Raw genomic sequence first — 16,097 nt, forward strand, 5'->3', positions numbered from 1 at the left:
ATTATTTCTGGTTTAGGTAAATATTGTATCTCAAGATTACAAAAGTAGTTATGGCTAAACAATTTTACTTCAATATTGTTTTGTATATATTGTGATATTATTTTATATACAATGTTATATTATTTCTAATGACTTGTGGTATTTTGTTTACCTGGTTGTGATATTGTTTCACAGTAGCACAAAATTGGATACTCATTTTACAATACTTATATCTGTGATATTGTTTTGTTTACAGAGTGATATTGTTTATAAGTACATGTGATATTATATTACAATATCACACAAGGGGTATTTTCTACAATTAAGCGTGATGTGATGTGATGATATTGTTTTGTATATAGTGTGATATTGTTTTACATACAGTGTGATATTGTTTCTAATGACTTGTGGTATTTTATTTACCTGGTTGTGATATTGTTTCACAGTAGCACAAAATTGGAGACTCCTTTTAAAATACTTTTAACTGTGATATTGTTTTGTATACAGAGTGATATTGTTTATAAGTACATGTGATATTGTATAACAATATCACACCAAGGGGTATTGTCTACAATTAAGCGTGATGTGATGATATTGTTTACAATACCGTGTGATATTGTAAAATACAAAAGGCAAATCTTGGTAACACTATATTATTGATTCCGAGGTTTTATGTTATTGTTAACCAAAAATGGAGAAAGAATACAAAATTGTTGTCATTTGGAATTACATCAAAGCATAAAAGAATTTGTATATGTGAGTAAAATGAGTAAAAAAAGATGATTTTGCTAAGTTGATGATGTAATATAGACTTTTTCAGCATGCACACAAGTTCTTAATGAACATCCGCAAGTGAATAAATCTGCAAAAGAAAAAAAAAAAGTAAACAAAGAACAAAAACATAATATCAGTAGTAAGTTTAACTCATTAATAACAAAACTGTGATATTGTTTCTAAGGACTTGTGGTATTTTATTTTAATGGTTCTCATATCGTTTCACAGTATCACAAAATTAAAGTCTCATTTAAAGTACTTGTGAAATAGTGAGGATCTAATACTCAAGAATCTAGTACTGGTAATTTGAAACAAAAACATTGAAAGTCAGGAGACTCATGACCATATAATGTCATTGGTTTCTTCCTGTCACACTGAGAATTCCCAACTGAAACTGAACTATTTCTACTGTTACTTATCTGAGATCCTCCCTGTTATGACCCAACCAGCCACCTCGAAAGACTCGTATCGACTGCTATCTCCTTCTTACCCTGCAATGTCTCCTTTTTAACAAGAAAGCTGAAATCTTAGACAGAATTACGGTTCTTCTTCAGTTTATCTTTCGACATTACCCTTGACCTAGCTTTAATATCCTTCCACTGTGTTACATTCTCAACAGGGTTCAACACAGAATCGTCATACTTTCCTCTATCAAACCCACATTCTAAAACCGTCATAATCATCAGCATCTTCATACTCACCATCATCAGAAGATAATAATGAGGGTGAAGATAATAATTAGCCTATTTTCTAGACAGATTCTAGGGTGAAGAGTTCGTCTCATATGACCCTCTTGAATTGTTTTACATCAATTCTAGACCTAAATCCATCTTCAACTCTACCATAAATAGTTAAACTATAAAATCTTACAAAATTGATTTAAAAATCGCAATAGAATGGCGATAAATTCAGATTTTGCAAAATCAAACCCTAATTTAAAAACAGGATATTAATTAACTGAAATAAGGAAATTAATAACCGAATTAGTCATGAATATTGAAGAACAAATGCAATATTATAAATTTAAATTGACAAAATGGAGAAATGAGATCCAAATATACCTGTTTCAAACTTTCAATATTGACCTAAAAAATGAATTGCGTCAAACTCATTTTCTTCATCTTTTATTTGATGTTCTTGATGTTGAAATTAAATGGTTTCCACAAATTTTGAATCTCATGAAATTGAGCAGCAATGAGAGAAAACAGTATGGAGGTGAGAGAAAGTAATATGGAAGGAAATGAGTTGAGATTTGTTTTTTTAATCGCGCGTAGGTTTGCGTTGTTGATTAGTTAAATTTGATAGCTCTGTTGAATCCTCAATCCTCAAATATTTAGGAGTTCTCACCGGATCCCGACTATATATATATATATATATATATATATATATATATATATATATATATATATATATATATATATATATATATATATATATATATAAAAAAAAACAAGGTACACTATATTGCAATTTTTTGCTTACACGTGATCAACAATTATAACATCTCTTGCCTCGTATTCCTCGCATGTTGTTCTATTTATAAATTGTCTCATAGATCGAACACAAATGGCAATACCTAATAAATCTAAACAAAGAAAACAAACAATTGATCAACGAATTGACTATAAATTGGATAAAATATTAGGTGAAAGTAAATGTATAAATATGTACTAATTCTATCACGGCGATCGAGATTATCATCTACTGAATTGACTGGTACCCAATACGTCTTTGTAATTTCTGTAGGACCAAGGTCAATCATCTGCAATCCTTCTCTTAATTGCATTTGGTAAACTTGATTGTCGAATCTAAACTGTTCAGGAATATTTTTGACAGTAGGATTTTTAATCTCATATTCGTGCCCTTCGTGTAAAGTATTTTTAAAAGCAACAATATCTTCTTCAAAGATTACAGCGGGCATTTTCGTTCGCTGTTTCATAATTATATATAGAAAATAAATACTTATTAATATTTAATTGACGTAATTATATTTTCTTAATATTATAATACCTCTGTATCGGTAAACAGTAAATTTTGAAGTGTTTGATCCCCGCAAAATGATTTTTTTGATGCAAGTAGGGATTCAAGTGTCACAACAACAGTAAAGTTCCTACTCCGACCTGTTACTGAGGCAAGCGGTATTCTTGGGGGAGCCATTATATTCTGCAAAGTATGAGTACTAATGTAAGAGATGTATTATATACTGAAAATTTTCTAAGAAAAATTAAAGTGAGCAATTTATGAGAACATAAACATTAATATCATACTAAAAGTAGTCACACAGAATAATATATAAATACTGCAGATAAATGTTTTTAGGTCGTAATAATTTTTATTTTCAAAACCTAACAATATACGACGTTTCTTGTATGTCTGTAAAACTGATGCCAACTTTTATTCATGAAATAAATAATGTGATGGCAACAATAAGAATTCCAAAAAAAACAAAAAAAACAAGGTAGTAAGCACGCAAAAGTGTGTGTATATATATATATATGTATATATATATATATATATATATATATGTATATATATATGTATATATATGTATATATATATGTATATATATGTATATATATATATGTATATATATGTATATATATATATGTATATATATGTATATATATATGTATATATATGTATATATATATAGAGTCAGGTTCAGGTGAGTCCACAAATTTGGTTGAGTCCATAAGTCCTATTCCTAGCCAATCATTCTCTGACTGTAACTTTACTACTTGATAAGTGTAACTTTAGTCATTGATTACTTTATGAGGGTAATTTTAACATTTTAAAGTCATTGTGTATATAAAATTTTGAATTTAGAAATTTGATTTATGTAATTTTAACAAAAGAATATGTAATTTTATTGTTTTATGAGTGTAATTTTAGTCGTTTAAGTTATAACTTTAGTTGTAGGGTGGTTTTATGTATAAATTTGAATTTATATACTTTTATGAGGGTAACTTTACCCCTTTAAAGTGTAATTTTAGCCGTTGAAGATGTAACTTTAGTTGTATGATGTTTCTAAGAAAAAATTTGAATTTATAATTTTTATGAGTGTAACTTTAACCTTTTTAAGTGTAACTTTAGTCGTTGGAAGTGTAACTTTAGTTCTATGATGTTTCTTAAGTAAAAATTTAAATTTACAATTTTTACGGGTGTAACTTTACCTGCTTTTAAGTGTAACTCTAGTTGTTAAAGTCGTAATTTTAGTCGTTAGAATCATAACTTTAGTCGTATGGTGATTTATATGTAAAAATTTGAATTAATATACATTAATATTGTAACTTTAGTCCTTTCAAATGTAACTTTTGTTTTCCAGGAATGTAACTTTAGCCATGAGTTGTTGGTTTAGCCAACAAAAGTATAATTTTATTGTCCTGCTAGTGTAACTATAGTCCTTGGATTTGTAACTTTAGTACTTAAATTTGTAACTTTAGTCCCGAAAATGTCACTTTATACTACTAACTTTCTTTCTTAGCCACCACCACCATCATCCTATCACCTCTTGTCCCAACCACCGCAGCACCACCACCACCTACAAACCGCAACAACCAACAACCACCCAAGCCACTTATTATTTCAGATCTGAAAAAAAAATACAAAAAAAAAAAAGATTGACACGTACAACAACCAACTCACCCATCACATTCCCCCACGCGGCAGAAAAAAAAAAAAAAAAAAAAAAAATCTCGAAAAACCCACCACGGTCCACGGCACCACCATCAACATTCACAAATATGACACCAACTCACCCATCAACAACCAACAACCAACAACATTTTCTTTTTTTCAGATCTGAAAAAAAAAAAAGAGAAGAACGAGAAGGGTGGTGGCAGAGAGGCGGTAACGGTGGTGGCGGAGTAGGTCTGGTGGCTGCTGAGCAGCAGGGGCGGCGGCGGTTGTTGTGTGCGTGAGAAAGAAGGGGCGGCGGCGGTGGTTGTGTGCGTGAGAAAGAAGGGGCGCGGTGGTGGTTGCAATTTAGAGAGAAGTGGGAGGAAAATGAAGAGAGAGAGAGGGGTGGTAGGGTTTGTGAGAATAATTAGGGTTTTTGGGCTTTTATAGGATGGTTTGTTTTTTTCTTTTAATCTTGGCCCTTCATTCTTTTGATCTAATGGCCTAGATTAGGACTTATGGACTCAACCAAAAAAGGTGGACTTACATGATCCCTTCTCTATATATATATATATGTATATATATATATAGAGAGAGAGAGAGATTGGATTTGGTGATTTTGGTTCTTATGGTGAGTTGTGAGTTGGGGGAATATCAACCATTAGATTAAATTAGAGATGGGTGGCCAAGATTAATCTTAGTTGTCATATAAAAGCATTGTTATTTAGTTTATTTTCTCTTTTTTCTAGTGGGACTCTTTTTTTTTTTTTTTACTTTAATTTTTTTCTCTCTTTTTTTTTACCTCGTGTTATTATGCTTTTTTTAACAACTTTGATTTTTTTTTTCTCTTATGTTTTTCTCTAATTTTCTCATTATGTTACCTTTTTTTCTTTTTCTTTTTGTACCAATTTTTTTTTTTTGCTTGAATTTTTTTTCACTCTTTATTTTTTTTACCTCGTGTTATTATGCTGTTATTGTGCTTTTTTTTAACGACTTTGATTTTTTTTCTCTTTTTTTTTTTACCACATGTTATTGTGCTGTTATTGTTATTCCGCTGTTATTGTGATTCTATTCTGCTGTTACTTTGATTTTTTTTACGTACGACTTTCATTTTTTTTTCTTTTTTTTTAACACGTGTTATTGTGCTGTTATTGTTACTCCGCTGTTATTGTGATGTTATTCTGCTGTCACTTTAAATTTTTTTACGAATTTGATTTTTTTTACCACGTGTTATTGTGCTGTTATTCTACTATTATTCTGCTACTATTGTGATGTTATTCCGGTTTCACTTTTGATTTTTTTTTACTACTTTGATTTTTTTACTTTTTTTTTACCGCATGTTATTGTGCTGTTATTCTAGTGTTATTGTGATGTTATTCCAGTGTCACTTTGATTTTTTTTACTACTTTTGATTTTTTTACTTTTTTTCTACCACATGTTATTGTGCTGTTATTCTGGTGTTATTGTGATGTTATTCCGGTGTCACTTACATTTTTTTACTACTTTGATTTTTTACCCTTTCTTTTACCACATGTTATTGTCTTTATTATTCCGTGTCATTGGTATTAAATTGTTATTGTGATGTTAATCCGATGTTACTTTGATTTGTTTACTACTTTGATATTTTTACTCTTTTTTAACACGTGTTATTGTGCTGTTATTCTGGTGATATTGTGATGTTATTCCGGTGTCACTTTGATTTTTTTTTACTACTTTTGATTTTTTTCACTCTTTTTTTACCACGTGTTATTGTGCTGTTATTCTGGTAGTATTGTTAGTCTTGTTGATACAAGAGGGAAAGATAACAAAGAAAAACAAGAAATCTACGTGCTGATCTCTGCCCAAACTTATTTCAGCGAATAATGTATTATCGGTGTTTGAAACTCACAGTCGACACACTAGCCTTTATGTGTCTAGTTCGCACTACTAGGATTGTTAGGCTCGACCGCTCAAGTCATATATGTTGAGCGGTTGCGCACAATTTAACCCACTAATCGGATGTAAAATGATGAACGACGAAAACAATGAACGGATAATAAATTGAATGCAAAAGGATGCTAATAAGTAATAACAGCAAGTAAATATATCAAAAAAGGAACTTTGTATATATTATTGATCAATAATTATGATTATGATTTAGTAAATCACCAGTATAAATAGGTTTAGTATTATCATTATCAAGCTGCCAAGAAATGAAGCAGCAAAAGAAATACTAAACATCCTTGAAGAATCTATCCCCCAAAAAACAAGTTGTGTACAAAAGAATGAACTCTGGTATCACAGGTTTGCCTGCCCGGAAGTCGAAACCGCTAACACTTCCATGTATGTATGAATGGAGGAGTATAAATGTACTGATGTTCCTCAAAATAGGTATACTCCCTTGAGAATGGGAGAAGGCCAAGTATCCCAACGAAGGCCAATATCATTCTTCTTATATCTATCAGCATAAGAGAGATCACCAACAAATAAAACAGCTTTTGCTCTGCTCTGCATATTATGCTCTAGTGTCGAAAGAGAGTTATATGTCTGACCCAAGTCACCAGAAACAAGACATTACAGTTACGAAAATTGCCAATTCTGAAAACGAGGATTCAAATTACGATAATGCATGACGACAAGAAAATAATCGACTCACCGATTATTCCAAATTTGTAGTAGGAATCTGGATCAATTTTAGTAGAAATCAGAAATGTGCAAGTAATATGAACAGCATTAGAAATCAGAAATGTGCAGCAACCCAGATGTGAGCTCGAATATAAAGGATGGCCTTTTACAGTAGTCTTAAAAGCTATGAATGACAGCAAGTCAACATCAGCCACAAAAGACGAACATCGCTGCCAGCACCGAGCCACCACCATAGCCCCTCACCTCTTCCACTTGAACGACAGAAAACCACCATGAAAACAACCACCAACCAATTTCCTCCTTCAATTAAGCTTTCATCTTCACCTTCATCTAAGGCCTGCAAACATGTGCCCACTCTCCAGCCACCATTCGCCATCAGTGATCACGAGAAACTGATGTATACCCCCTCAACCGCCCTACAACCACCATTAATCCTCCCTCAAAGACCCCTACATTCACCATTAATCCTCCACCTCCACCACCGTAACCACCTCCTCCTTCTTCACGACGATCTCCATAACCTCCACCACTACCATCTCCACCGCCATATCTTCGGCTTCCTCCTCCGCTACGCCCACGGTAACCACCGCCTCCAACGCCGGATCCACGGGATTGACCTTGGTTGACGGTAATGCTACGGCACTCGAGATCTTGTCCATTCATTCCTTCGATCGTTCATCGATTTCTCGTTGGCGAATGTCACGAATTCAAGATTAGAGGAAGAGAAAGAGAGAATTACGTTTTGAGATCTGCGATTTTGAATGTTGAATCGAAAAATTGGAGACGAAAAAAAGTAATAGTCTGGGACTTGCAGTCGTAAGTTTGTTTTCAGCTTTTTTTTTTTTTTTTTTTTTTTATTACAATTTTTATTAGATTCAATCTTAGCCATCTATTTCCCTTTATTCAATGGCTGAGATTTGTGAGCACACAAACTCACAACTCACTGTAAGAATCAAACTCACGAGATCCCGCCTCTCTCTCTCTCTCTCTCTCTCTCTATATATATATATATATATATATATATATATATATATATATATATATATATATATATATATATATATATATATATATATATAGGGGCGGGTTCAGTCTGAATCGCTTTAACGTACGAACTAGCTTAATTAGGCAGTTTTTTTTTTTTTTTTTTTTTTTTTACAGATACTTTTTGTTCTCTTACTAGATACACTTCTTATTCTTATACACCTTTTAAACACTATTTTTTTTGGAAGTTTTAAAACTAACTCCAAGATACATTTTATACTATTTACGGATACATTTTATATTATTTTGCAGATACACGCGTCATTAAAGCCAGATACACATGTTATCAAACTCGGATACACATATAATTAACGTCAGATACGCATTTCTAGATACACTAGCTGGTAACTCTGGATACACATGATATTAATACGGGATACACATGAATTTAATACGGGATACACATGTATCCCGTATTAATACCAAGTGTATCCCATATCAACATCATGTGTATCTAGGGGTATTTTGTGTATCCGCTTCCACCACCGTCATCCCAGCCCCCACCCCCACCACCCCCACCACAGCCACCACCACCGCCGCCGCCACCTCCCCCACCACCACCACCACCACTGCCAAGTTGACCTAAAAGACGACGACGATTTCACATCCACTCCTTTTAATATCTGTATTCACTACCACCACCGCTACACCACCCTACATCCGCCACGACCACCACCACAACCACCACCACCAATAACAATACAATCACGCCACCTCACCCACCACCTCCTCAGCCTTAACAACCACCACCGCTGCCCTGAACGAGCCCCACGCCTTCATGACAACCAACGACTACCACCATATCGTCATCACTACCTGCCCAACCATCTCACAGCCTTTACATCACCACACACTCCCCACGACCACCTCCAACCTATCACCCCGACGCCCCAAACACCGACAAGCACAGACCCACGACAAACCACAATAACTCGGCTGCACCACCTGAAACCGACTAGCTCACCACGCGCCTAAGCCAAGCCGACGCGCCTGAACCACTGTCATCAATTGAGCGTCCGCCGGAGATGGCGTCAGAATCAGCGTCCACCACCCTAAACCACTCCGACGATAGTGTCGACATCCTCGAAAATGTTGTAAACCTCGACCAAAACACATTACCGGACTCCAAATCTAGCAATAAGGGCGTTATTATGCTTATTTTTTCGAAATTATACTTCGTTTATAGCAGATCTAGAATTAAAATCTCAATTTTTTAGAAGTTTGAAATAAGTAACTCCCCGAAGACAGTAGATGCGCCGGAAAATCAGAATTAGATGGCAAGATTGATACCGGAGCTCCGGCGATGGTATGGTGGTGAGTGTTGTGGCTTTCATGAATGGGAGGTGTGCGCCGGTGACGTCGGGTTGGGATGTGCGAAAAGATGTCGAGTTGGAATGTGCGCCGGTGATGTCGCCGGAGTATAGCGGCGTGGTTGACGGCGTCTCAAAGTGGTGGTCACCGGTTGGCAGTGGTGGTGGATGTAGATGTGTGTGAGAGAGAGAGTGTAAAAGAGGTTTGTGGATGTGAGGGTTTGTTTAATTTTGGGGAAATGTTATCAGATATACAAAGTGCCCTTGGATACATTGGTTAAATTTGTTCGCACCGTAAAAAACATTAACGGGATCCCGATTCTATATATATATATATATATATATATATATATATATATATATATATATATATATATATATATATATATATATATATATATATATATATATATAGAGAGAGAGAGAGAGAGAGAGAGAGAGAGAGAGAGAGAGAGAGAGAGAGAGAGAGAGAGAGAGAGAGAGAGAGAGAGAGAGAGAGAGAGAGAGAGAGAGAGAGAGATCAACTAAGGCCATTATATCATATTAAGTCCATAAGTCCTAATGTGGGTCATTGGATCAAGCAAACCAATGGCCAAGATTGCGCAGTAAAACCCCACTCAACTAATATTTTAGATTTACCTCTCTCCTCTTACCCACTAACCCATGCATGCTATACTGTTATGTCCATCAGTCCGTCATCATTTCCCTTCTCATTTTCCACATAATTCAAAACAACTTGCGGTTTTTTCCCTCTATTTCCTGTCATTTCGTCTTCCTTTTCTTTCTTCACACTGCTGATAACTCCATTTTCATCACTACCAATTAATTCCAACTCAACAGACGCCATTTTCATCACTACCAATTAATTCCAACTCGCCTGCAAACTCGCCTGTCTCCATTTTTTTATAAGGTATTTTTTCCATTCCTTATTTAGTGATTTTTACTTTGGTTTTTGTTAATTATTGCCTTTGTTAAACTATCGTAAAAAGAGTTCATTTGATTTTTCAATTTTCAATTATGGGTTTGCTGATGTTGATTTGTTCAATTGTTAATTATGGTTGTGCAGATCAAATACGAGTTCATTTGATAATTAACAATGTTTTTTGCCAAGAAAAATGCCAAGAAAACTTCCAAGAAATCTGAATCAAAGGTAAAAAATCTCGTCTTGTTGGTATAACTCTTATAGAATGATGTATAACTTCAATTAAATATATGCATAATTTTAACCCCAATTTTTTGTCATCTATAGATGGATGTTGTAGAAAGTATTGACAAGGGACTTGATATCCAGGTTAAAAGTTTTGACTTTTATTTATACGTTACTAGATGTATAACTCTGGTTACTAGATGTATAACTTTAGTACTCAATATGTATAACTCTGGTTACTAGATGTATAACTCTGGTTACTAGATGTATAGCTCTTCTGATTCTGTGACCAACTCTTCTTTCATAATGTCAAACTCTAATTGTAATATGTATAACTCTACTTCTATTTAGTTTCTATGCCTAGAGTTATACAATATATGCCTAGAGTTATACATTTTATACCAGGATTTATATAATATATACCTAGAGTTATACAATATATGCCTAGAGTTATACAATATATACTTTGGAGTTATACATTAGATGCCTGGAGTTATACCTAGAGTTATACCTGGAGTTATTCCTGGAGTTATACATTATACTGTATATGCTTACAGTTATACATTTTATGGCCAGAGTTATACATTCTATGGCTAGAGTTATACATTATATAACTTTAGTTTTCAGAATGTCTAACTTTTGTTATTATATATATAACTGTACTGTTATTCTGTATAGCTAACTTTCCTGATTATCTCTTCTTCTGAATGGTGAAAAGAATTTTGGTTGAAAAGAAGAGATGACAAACCATTCAAAATTCTTTTTTATATAACTCTTATTGAATTATGTATAACTTCAACTAAATATATGCATAATTTGAATCCCTATTGTTTGTCACCTACAGATGGATGATGTATCAAGTACTGACAAAGGAGCTGATTCCAAGGTTAAAAGTTTGACTTTTGTTATAACTGCAGTCATTTGTTGTATAACTCTGATTACATGTTGAATAACTTCTACTGTCATAATGTATAACTGGAGTTATACAATATATGCCTAGAGTTGTACATTTTATACCTGGAGCTATACAATATATGACTAGAGTTATACAGGATATGCCTAGAGTTATACAAAGATATACTTGGAGTTATACATTTTATTAATAGAGTTATACATTCTATGGCTAGAGTTACACATTATATAACTTTAGTTTCAGATTGTCTAACTTTTGTTATTATATGTATAACTCTACTGTTATTCTCTAGTATAACTCTCCGATTATCTCTTCTTTTGAATGGTGAAAAGAATTTTGGATTTTACAGAAATTTGATTTTACAGAATTTTGGTTATACATAATCTGAATCCCTATTGTTTGTCACCTACAGATGGATGATGTACCAAGTAATCGAGAAGGGACCGATTCCAAGGTTTAAAGTTTGACTTTTTATAATGCAGTCATTTGTTGTATAACTCGATTACATTTTGAATAACTTCTGCTGTCAGAATGTATAACTCTTGATATTTTCTGACTAACTCTACTATCAGAATGTATAACTTTACTTATATTTTGTATAACTCTGACTATTTATTGTATAACTTTAATTCACAGTATGTCTATTTCTTTGTTGCAAATATCTCTAATTGCGACTACAGTATGTCTAATTTTGTGTGTTGTCCTTGTTTTTCCCCAGATGGTTGAGGCCAAGCCAAGGGTAAAGAGGGTGCATGAAATCACGGTTTCGTGTCGACCTCAAAGGCTTGTCTCTCTCATTGAAAAGCTTAATGAGGATCAGGTGTCCGCTGTTAAGCAAATTGGGTTTGGTGGCCTTTTGGAGCTTAAGATTAACAGCTTCCCACTTGCACACATTCTCCTATTCTTGGAGTCCTTCTCTGATGGGTCATATGTGTTCAGGGCTTCTCGGAAGAAGGAGTTTATGATCAGTAAGCATGACGTGCATGACTGTTTTTTGATACCTTTTGGACCCAACCATCTCCCGTTGGTACTTACTGGTTCGCAGAAGGGGTCAAACGATCCCAAAAATAAGGAGCTGAAGGACAAATGGCGGCAAGCTTACGGGGTGGAGAAAGCAAATAGTTCAATAAGTTTAGGAAAAGTTCACAAGGAACTTATGGAGTACGAGGAGGCGGGCGATCATTTTTGCCGGCTATTTGTTTTGTTTTCTATGTCTTTATTCCTCGCACCCACCCCAAACAACAGGATAGATTTGAAGCTTTTAAGGGTTGTAGAAGATCCTAAAGCCATTCCGCATTTTGACTGGTGCTCTTATATTTTGGAAATGATGGTGAAAGCGGGGACAGACTGTAAAAAGGGGGTAACGATGTTGGGTGGCTGTATCCCCTTCCTCATGATAAGCTACTTTCAGCGATATGATTACAAGGGTAGGCCGTGCCTCCACGATCCACCTTTGATTAAGCATTGGGATGAAACTTCGCTTGTAGATAGGTTAAAATTTGAGGTGGCTCAAGGGGGATTGGGTACTTTAACTTTGTCTAAGACCAGGTATCCGAGGTGCCTTCAAGATCCCTCTTATATTAGGAGTTTGGACAAGATCGGCCTCGGCGACCCTCGTGAACCCAAACTATCATGTTGCTTTATCGACCCCCCACCCCTCTCTCTGCTCAACTTCGAGAAGAAGATCATTCGATCGAACAACCAACAGTGTCGAGGATGACCAGAATTGAAAGCTAGGGTCATGTCGATGTAAGTTCAAACTATTATATATTTTGCGATTGATTACTTTTCAAATGAACGTACCCATCTATTATAATATAACTAACTTACTGTACTTCTTCAATGTAGCGTACTCACGAGCTTTATCTACAGATGCAAAGGAACGCTATTGTGTTCTATTCATGGTACGCAGATGTTACCGCAAGGATCAAAGCTGTTACTAGGGATCCGACGGGCCTAAATTCTAGTGAGGCCTCTCAAGAATTCTTTGAGGGTGAAAAGATTCAAAAGTACGTCGCTGAAGCAGAACAGATTGCAGAAAGGCTGAAGGTTTCTGTTGGTAATGCTCCTGCATTTGGAGAGGTAGTTAGTGAGTCCCCCCAAAAAAATGACGGAATCGATGCATCTACGCGTCAAATAAGTGAAGTTCTGTCTAGTCTCGCCAATGATGGGGGTGGCAGGGGTGGTAACCCTTGTGTTAAGCCGCGTGGAGAGTCGGAAAAAGCTGACGCGCCAACGAAATCAGGTGCAGTTTCATGGTCAAAGATTATGGAGGAAGTGGGAGGTGATACAGTAGTTTCTAATCCGTTGTCAGATGCTAGCCCAGGGTTAGAGGATCAAGTTGTGTGCACCCCCGTCCAAACGGTCAGAGAGCTGTTGTTGGAGGCGAAGTACACCGTGGTGGAAATTGACCAAGCCTACGGACTGTCAGAGGATGCTGAAACTCGGCCCGGGGTAGGTGATGAGGTGCATGAGCAAGTTCATGGGGAGGGATTGAAAGAAAATGTTGAAATATTGTCAGACAATCAACCGTCAGATAAGGAGATAGAAAAATCTACGGTCCCATCATTGCCAATGGATACACAAGAATTGATGGAGTGTATGTTTTCTACTGCTGAAATCAAGGAAGCTTTATGTGGACTTCCAGCGGACGGGAGTGGTCCTGGTGGCGAGGTAAATTTGTTAATTTGTGCTAAATACTTTTTATACATTCGTTTTTTTAATTGGTCGTGTATAACTCTAAGTAGATAAAGTATAACTTTATTGAAACTTATGATGAGGCCTTGTAACTGTAGTGCCTCTTTGTATAACTTTATCTTTCAATCTGTACAACTGCAACGGCCGTTTGGTACAACTCTTAACCATATGTGTATAACTCTAACTCAAATATGTATAACTCTTATAGCATATTTGTAATACTTCACACGTGTATAACTCTTGCCCTTCTATGTATAACTGTAATTCATTGGTTCTGTAACTCTGTGACCTCTTTGTATCACTTTTAGAGTTATACCTGTAACGTTTTTGATACAAAAGCATGGTGTTTAATTTTATTATTTTTCATTCAGGCCACTGTACTAAAGGATGTAATTGAGAATGTTGAACAACAGCCTAACAACGGGGGTGAAAACGTAGTTGTTGTCGATGGTGTGGAGGTCACCCCGGGGGATCCTTCAACGGAATGGAGTGGAAATCAAATCCCTCTGAATTTCATGAGCACGGCAGATGTGAATGAGGCATTTGCCGGGGTTGATGAGGGAACGATTAGTGCGGCCAAAGAAGGTGTGGTAGTTGAAATCGCTGGTTCTAGGGTTGAGCCGGTTGCACCACCCTCCCCCCCATTTATGTGACGCGATGTGACATGATCCACCATCCTTTCTTACTGCATTTAACTGTCCCCCTTCCGTGTATGGACATTGTACCTGAGAACCTAGGTTGTTCTCAGGATTGCGGGCACCCGAACCCGACCAAAGACGTATGCTCACGATTCTTTGCGATTTAACAAGGAACGTTTCAGGACGGTGTTCAGGGTGAGGAAGGATGTAATGGATTATGTCTTTGATCAATTCCACGACAATAATAAAGAGTAAGTAAAAGATAAGTTTTACCTATATTTCAATACGACAGTGAAACAAGTCATGAATCTTTTCACTTGCAGCGTGTCTCATTTTGCTAATCCTTTGTAGGGAACAATTGGTCACATATGCCACCCCAAACTGCATAACGTGTATTGATCTCCATACGTTGATGCCCGGGTCTCAGATTATGGCCAATGTTATCGACTTCTGTTCTATACTACTCAATCAGCTTACGCACGCGAACACCGCAGTTGTTGCAAGTTCGCGCTGTTTTTTTGGCCTAGGTCACGCTGTAAGTGTGTTCGAACTTCGCAAGTTATTTTGTGACAAAATGTACGTAACTTGTGATATAAGCTGCCAACCCCCATCTATCATTTTTATAGGACCTAGCAATTGCAATTTGGCAAGGCAGGAAAAAAAACTTGGTTGTTGATCATTCTGAAGGCTTTTGTGCCTCGTGGGACATGTGGCAAGAGTCGTGTTCTAGTCCATTCCAACTGGACTCTGATATGGTGAGCTCAGATATCAATATAGAGACATTTCCATACTGGAGTTATACATTATTTGCCTAGAGTTATACAGTATATGCTTAGAGTTGTACAATATATACTTTGGAGTTATACATTATATGCTTGGAGTTATACCTAGAGTTATACCTGGAGTTATACACTATACTGTATATGCTTACAGTTATACATTTTATGGCTAGAGTTATACATTTTATGGCTAGAGTTATACATTATATAACTTTAGTTTTCAGATTGGCTAGAGTTATACATTCTATGGCTAGAGTTATACATTATTTGCCTAGAGTTATACAGTATATGCTTAGAGTTTTGATGAGTAACTAACTTCACTCCATAACTCTAGGCATAGAATGTATAACTCATCGCATATAATGTGCAAATCAAGCATATGCCTAGAGTTATACAGTATATGCTTACAGTTGTACATTATGTGCAGTGAGTTATATATTCTATGGTTAGAGTTATACATTCTATGTCTAGAGTTATGGAGTGAAGTTAGCCACTCATCAAAACTCTAAGCATATACTGTATAACTCTAGACAAATAATGTATAACTCTAGCCATAGAATGTACAACTCTAGA

General features: G+C 35.5%; 1 protein-coding gene across 1 annotated transcript; it reads left to right on the top strand.

Annotated features, from left to right (window-relative positions):
- The first annotated feature begins 11,341 nt into the window (after positions 1–11,341).
- Positions 11,342–14,760, top strand: LOC141590127 (uncharacterized). Its single transcript, XM_074410738.1, has 4 exons — positions 11,342–11,390; positions 13,323–13,499; positions 13,932–14,083; positions 14,479–14,760. The coding sequence occupies exons 1-4, from the start codon at positions 11,342–11,344 to the stop codon at positions 14,758–14,760; spliced, it is 660 nt and encodes a 219-aa protein (XP_074266839.1).
- Positions 14,761–16,097: the final 1,337 nt, after the last annotated feature.

This window comes from Silene latifolia, chromosome 7, assembly GCF_048544455.1.
Source record: "Silene latifolia isolate original U9 population chromosome 7, ASM4854445v1, whole genome shotgun sequence".
Classification (NCBI taxonomy): domain Eukaryota; kingdom Viridiplantae; phylum Streptophyta; class Magnoliopsida; order Caryophyllales; family Caryophyllaceae; genus Silene; species Silene latifolia.

What these genes read in the sequence shown, in the direction of transcription:
- LOC141590127 (XM_074410738.1), top strand. Translation starts at nt 11,342, where the DNA reads ATGGATGATGTATCAAGTACTGACAAAGGAGCTGATTCCAAGGTTAAA. An exon ending in AGCTGATTCCAAGGTTAAAA is followed by an intron (nt 11,391 to 13,322) that starts GTTTGACTTTTG and finishes CATGGTACGCAG; the next exon opens with ATGTTACCGCAAGGATCAAA. An exon ending in TGCATTTGGAGAGGTAGTTA is followed by an intron (nt 13,500 to 13,931) that starts GTGAGTCCCCCC and finishes AAATATTGTCAG; the next exon opens with ACAATCAACCGTCAGATAAG.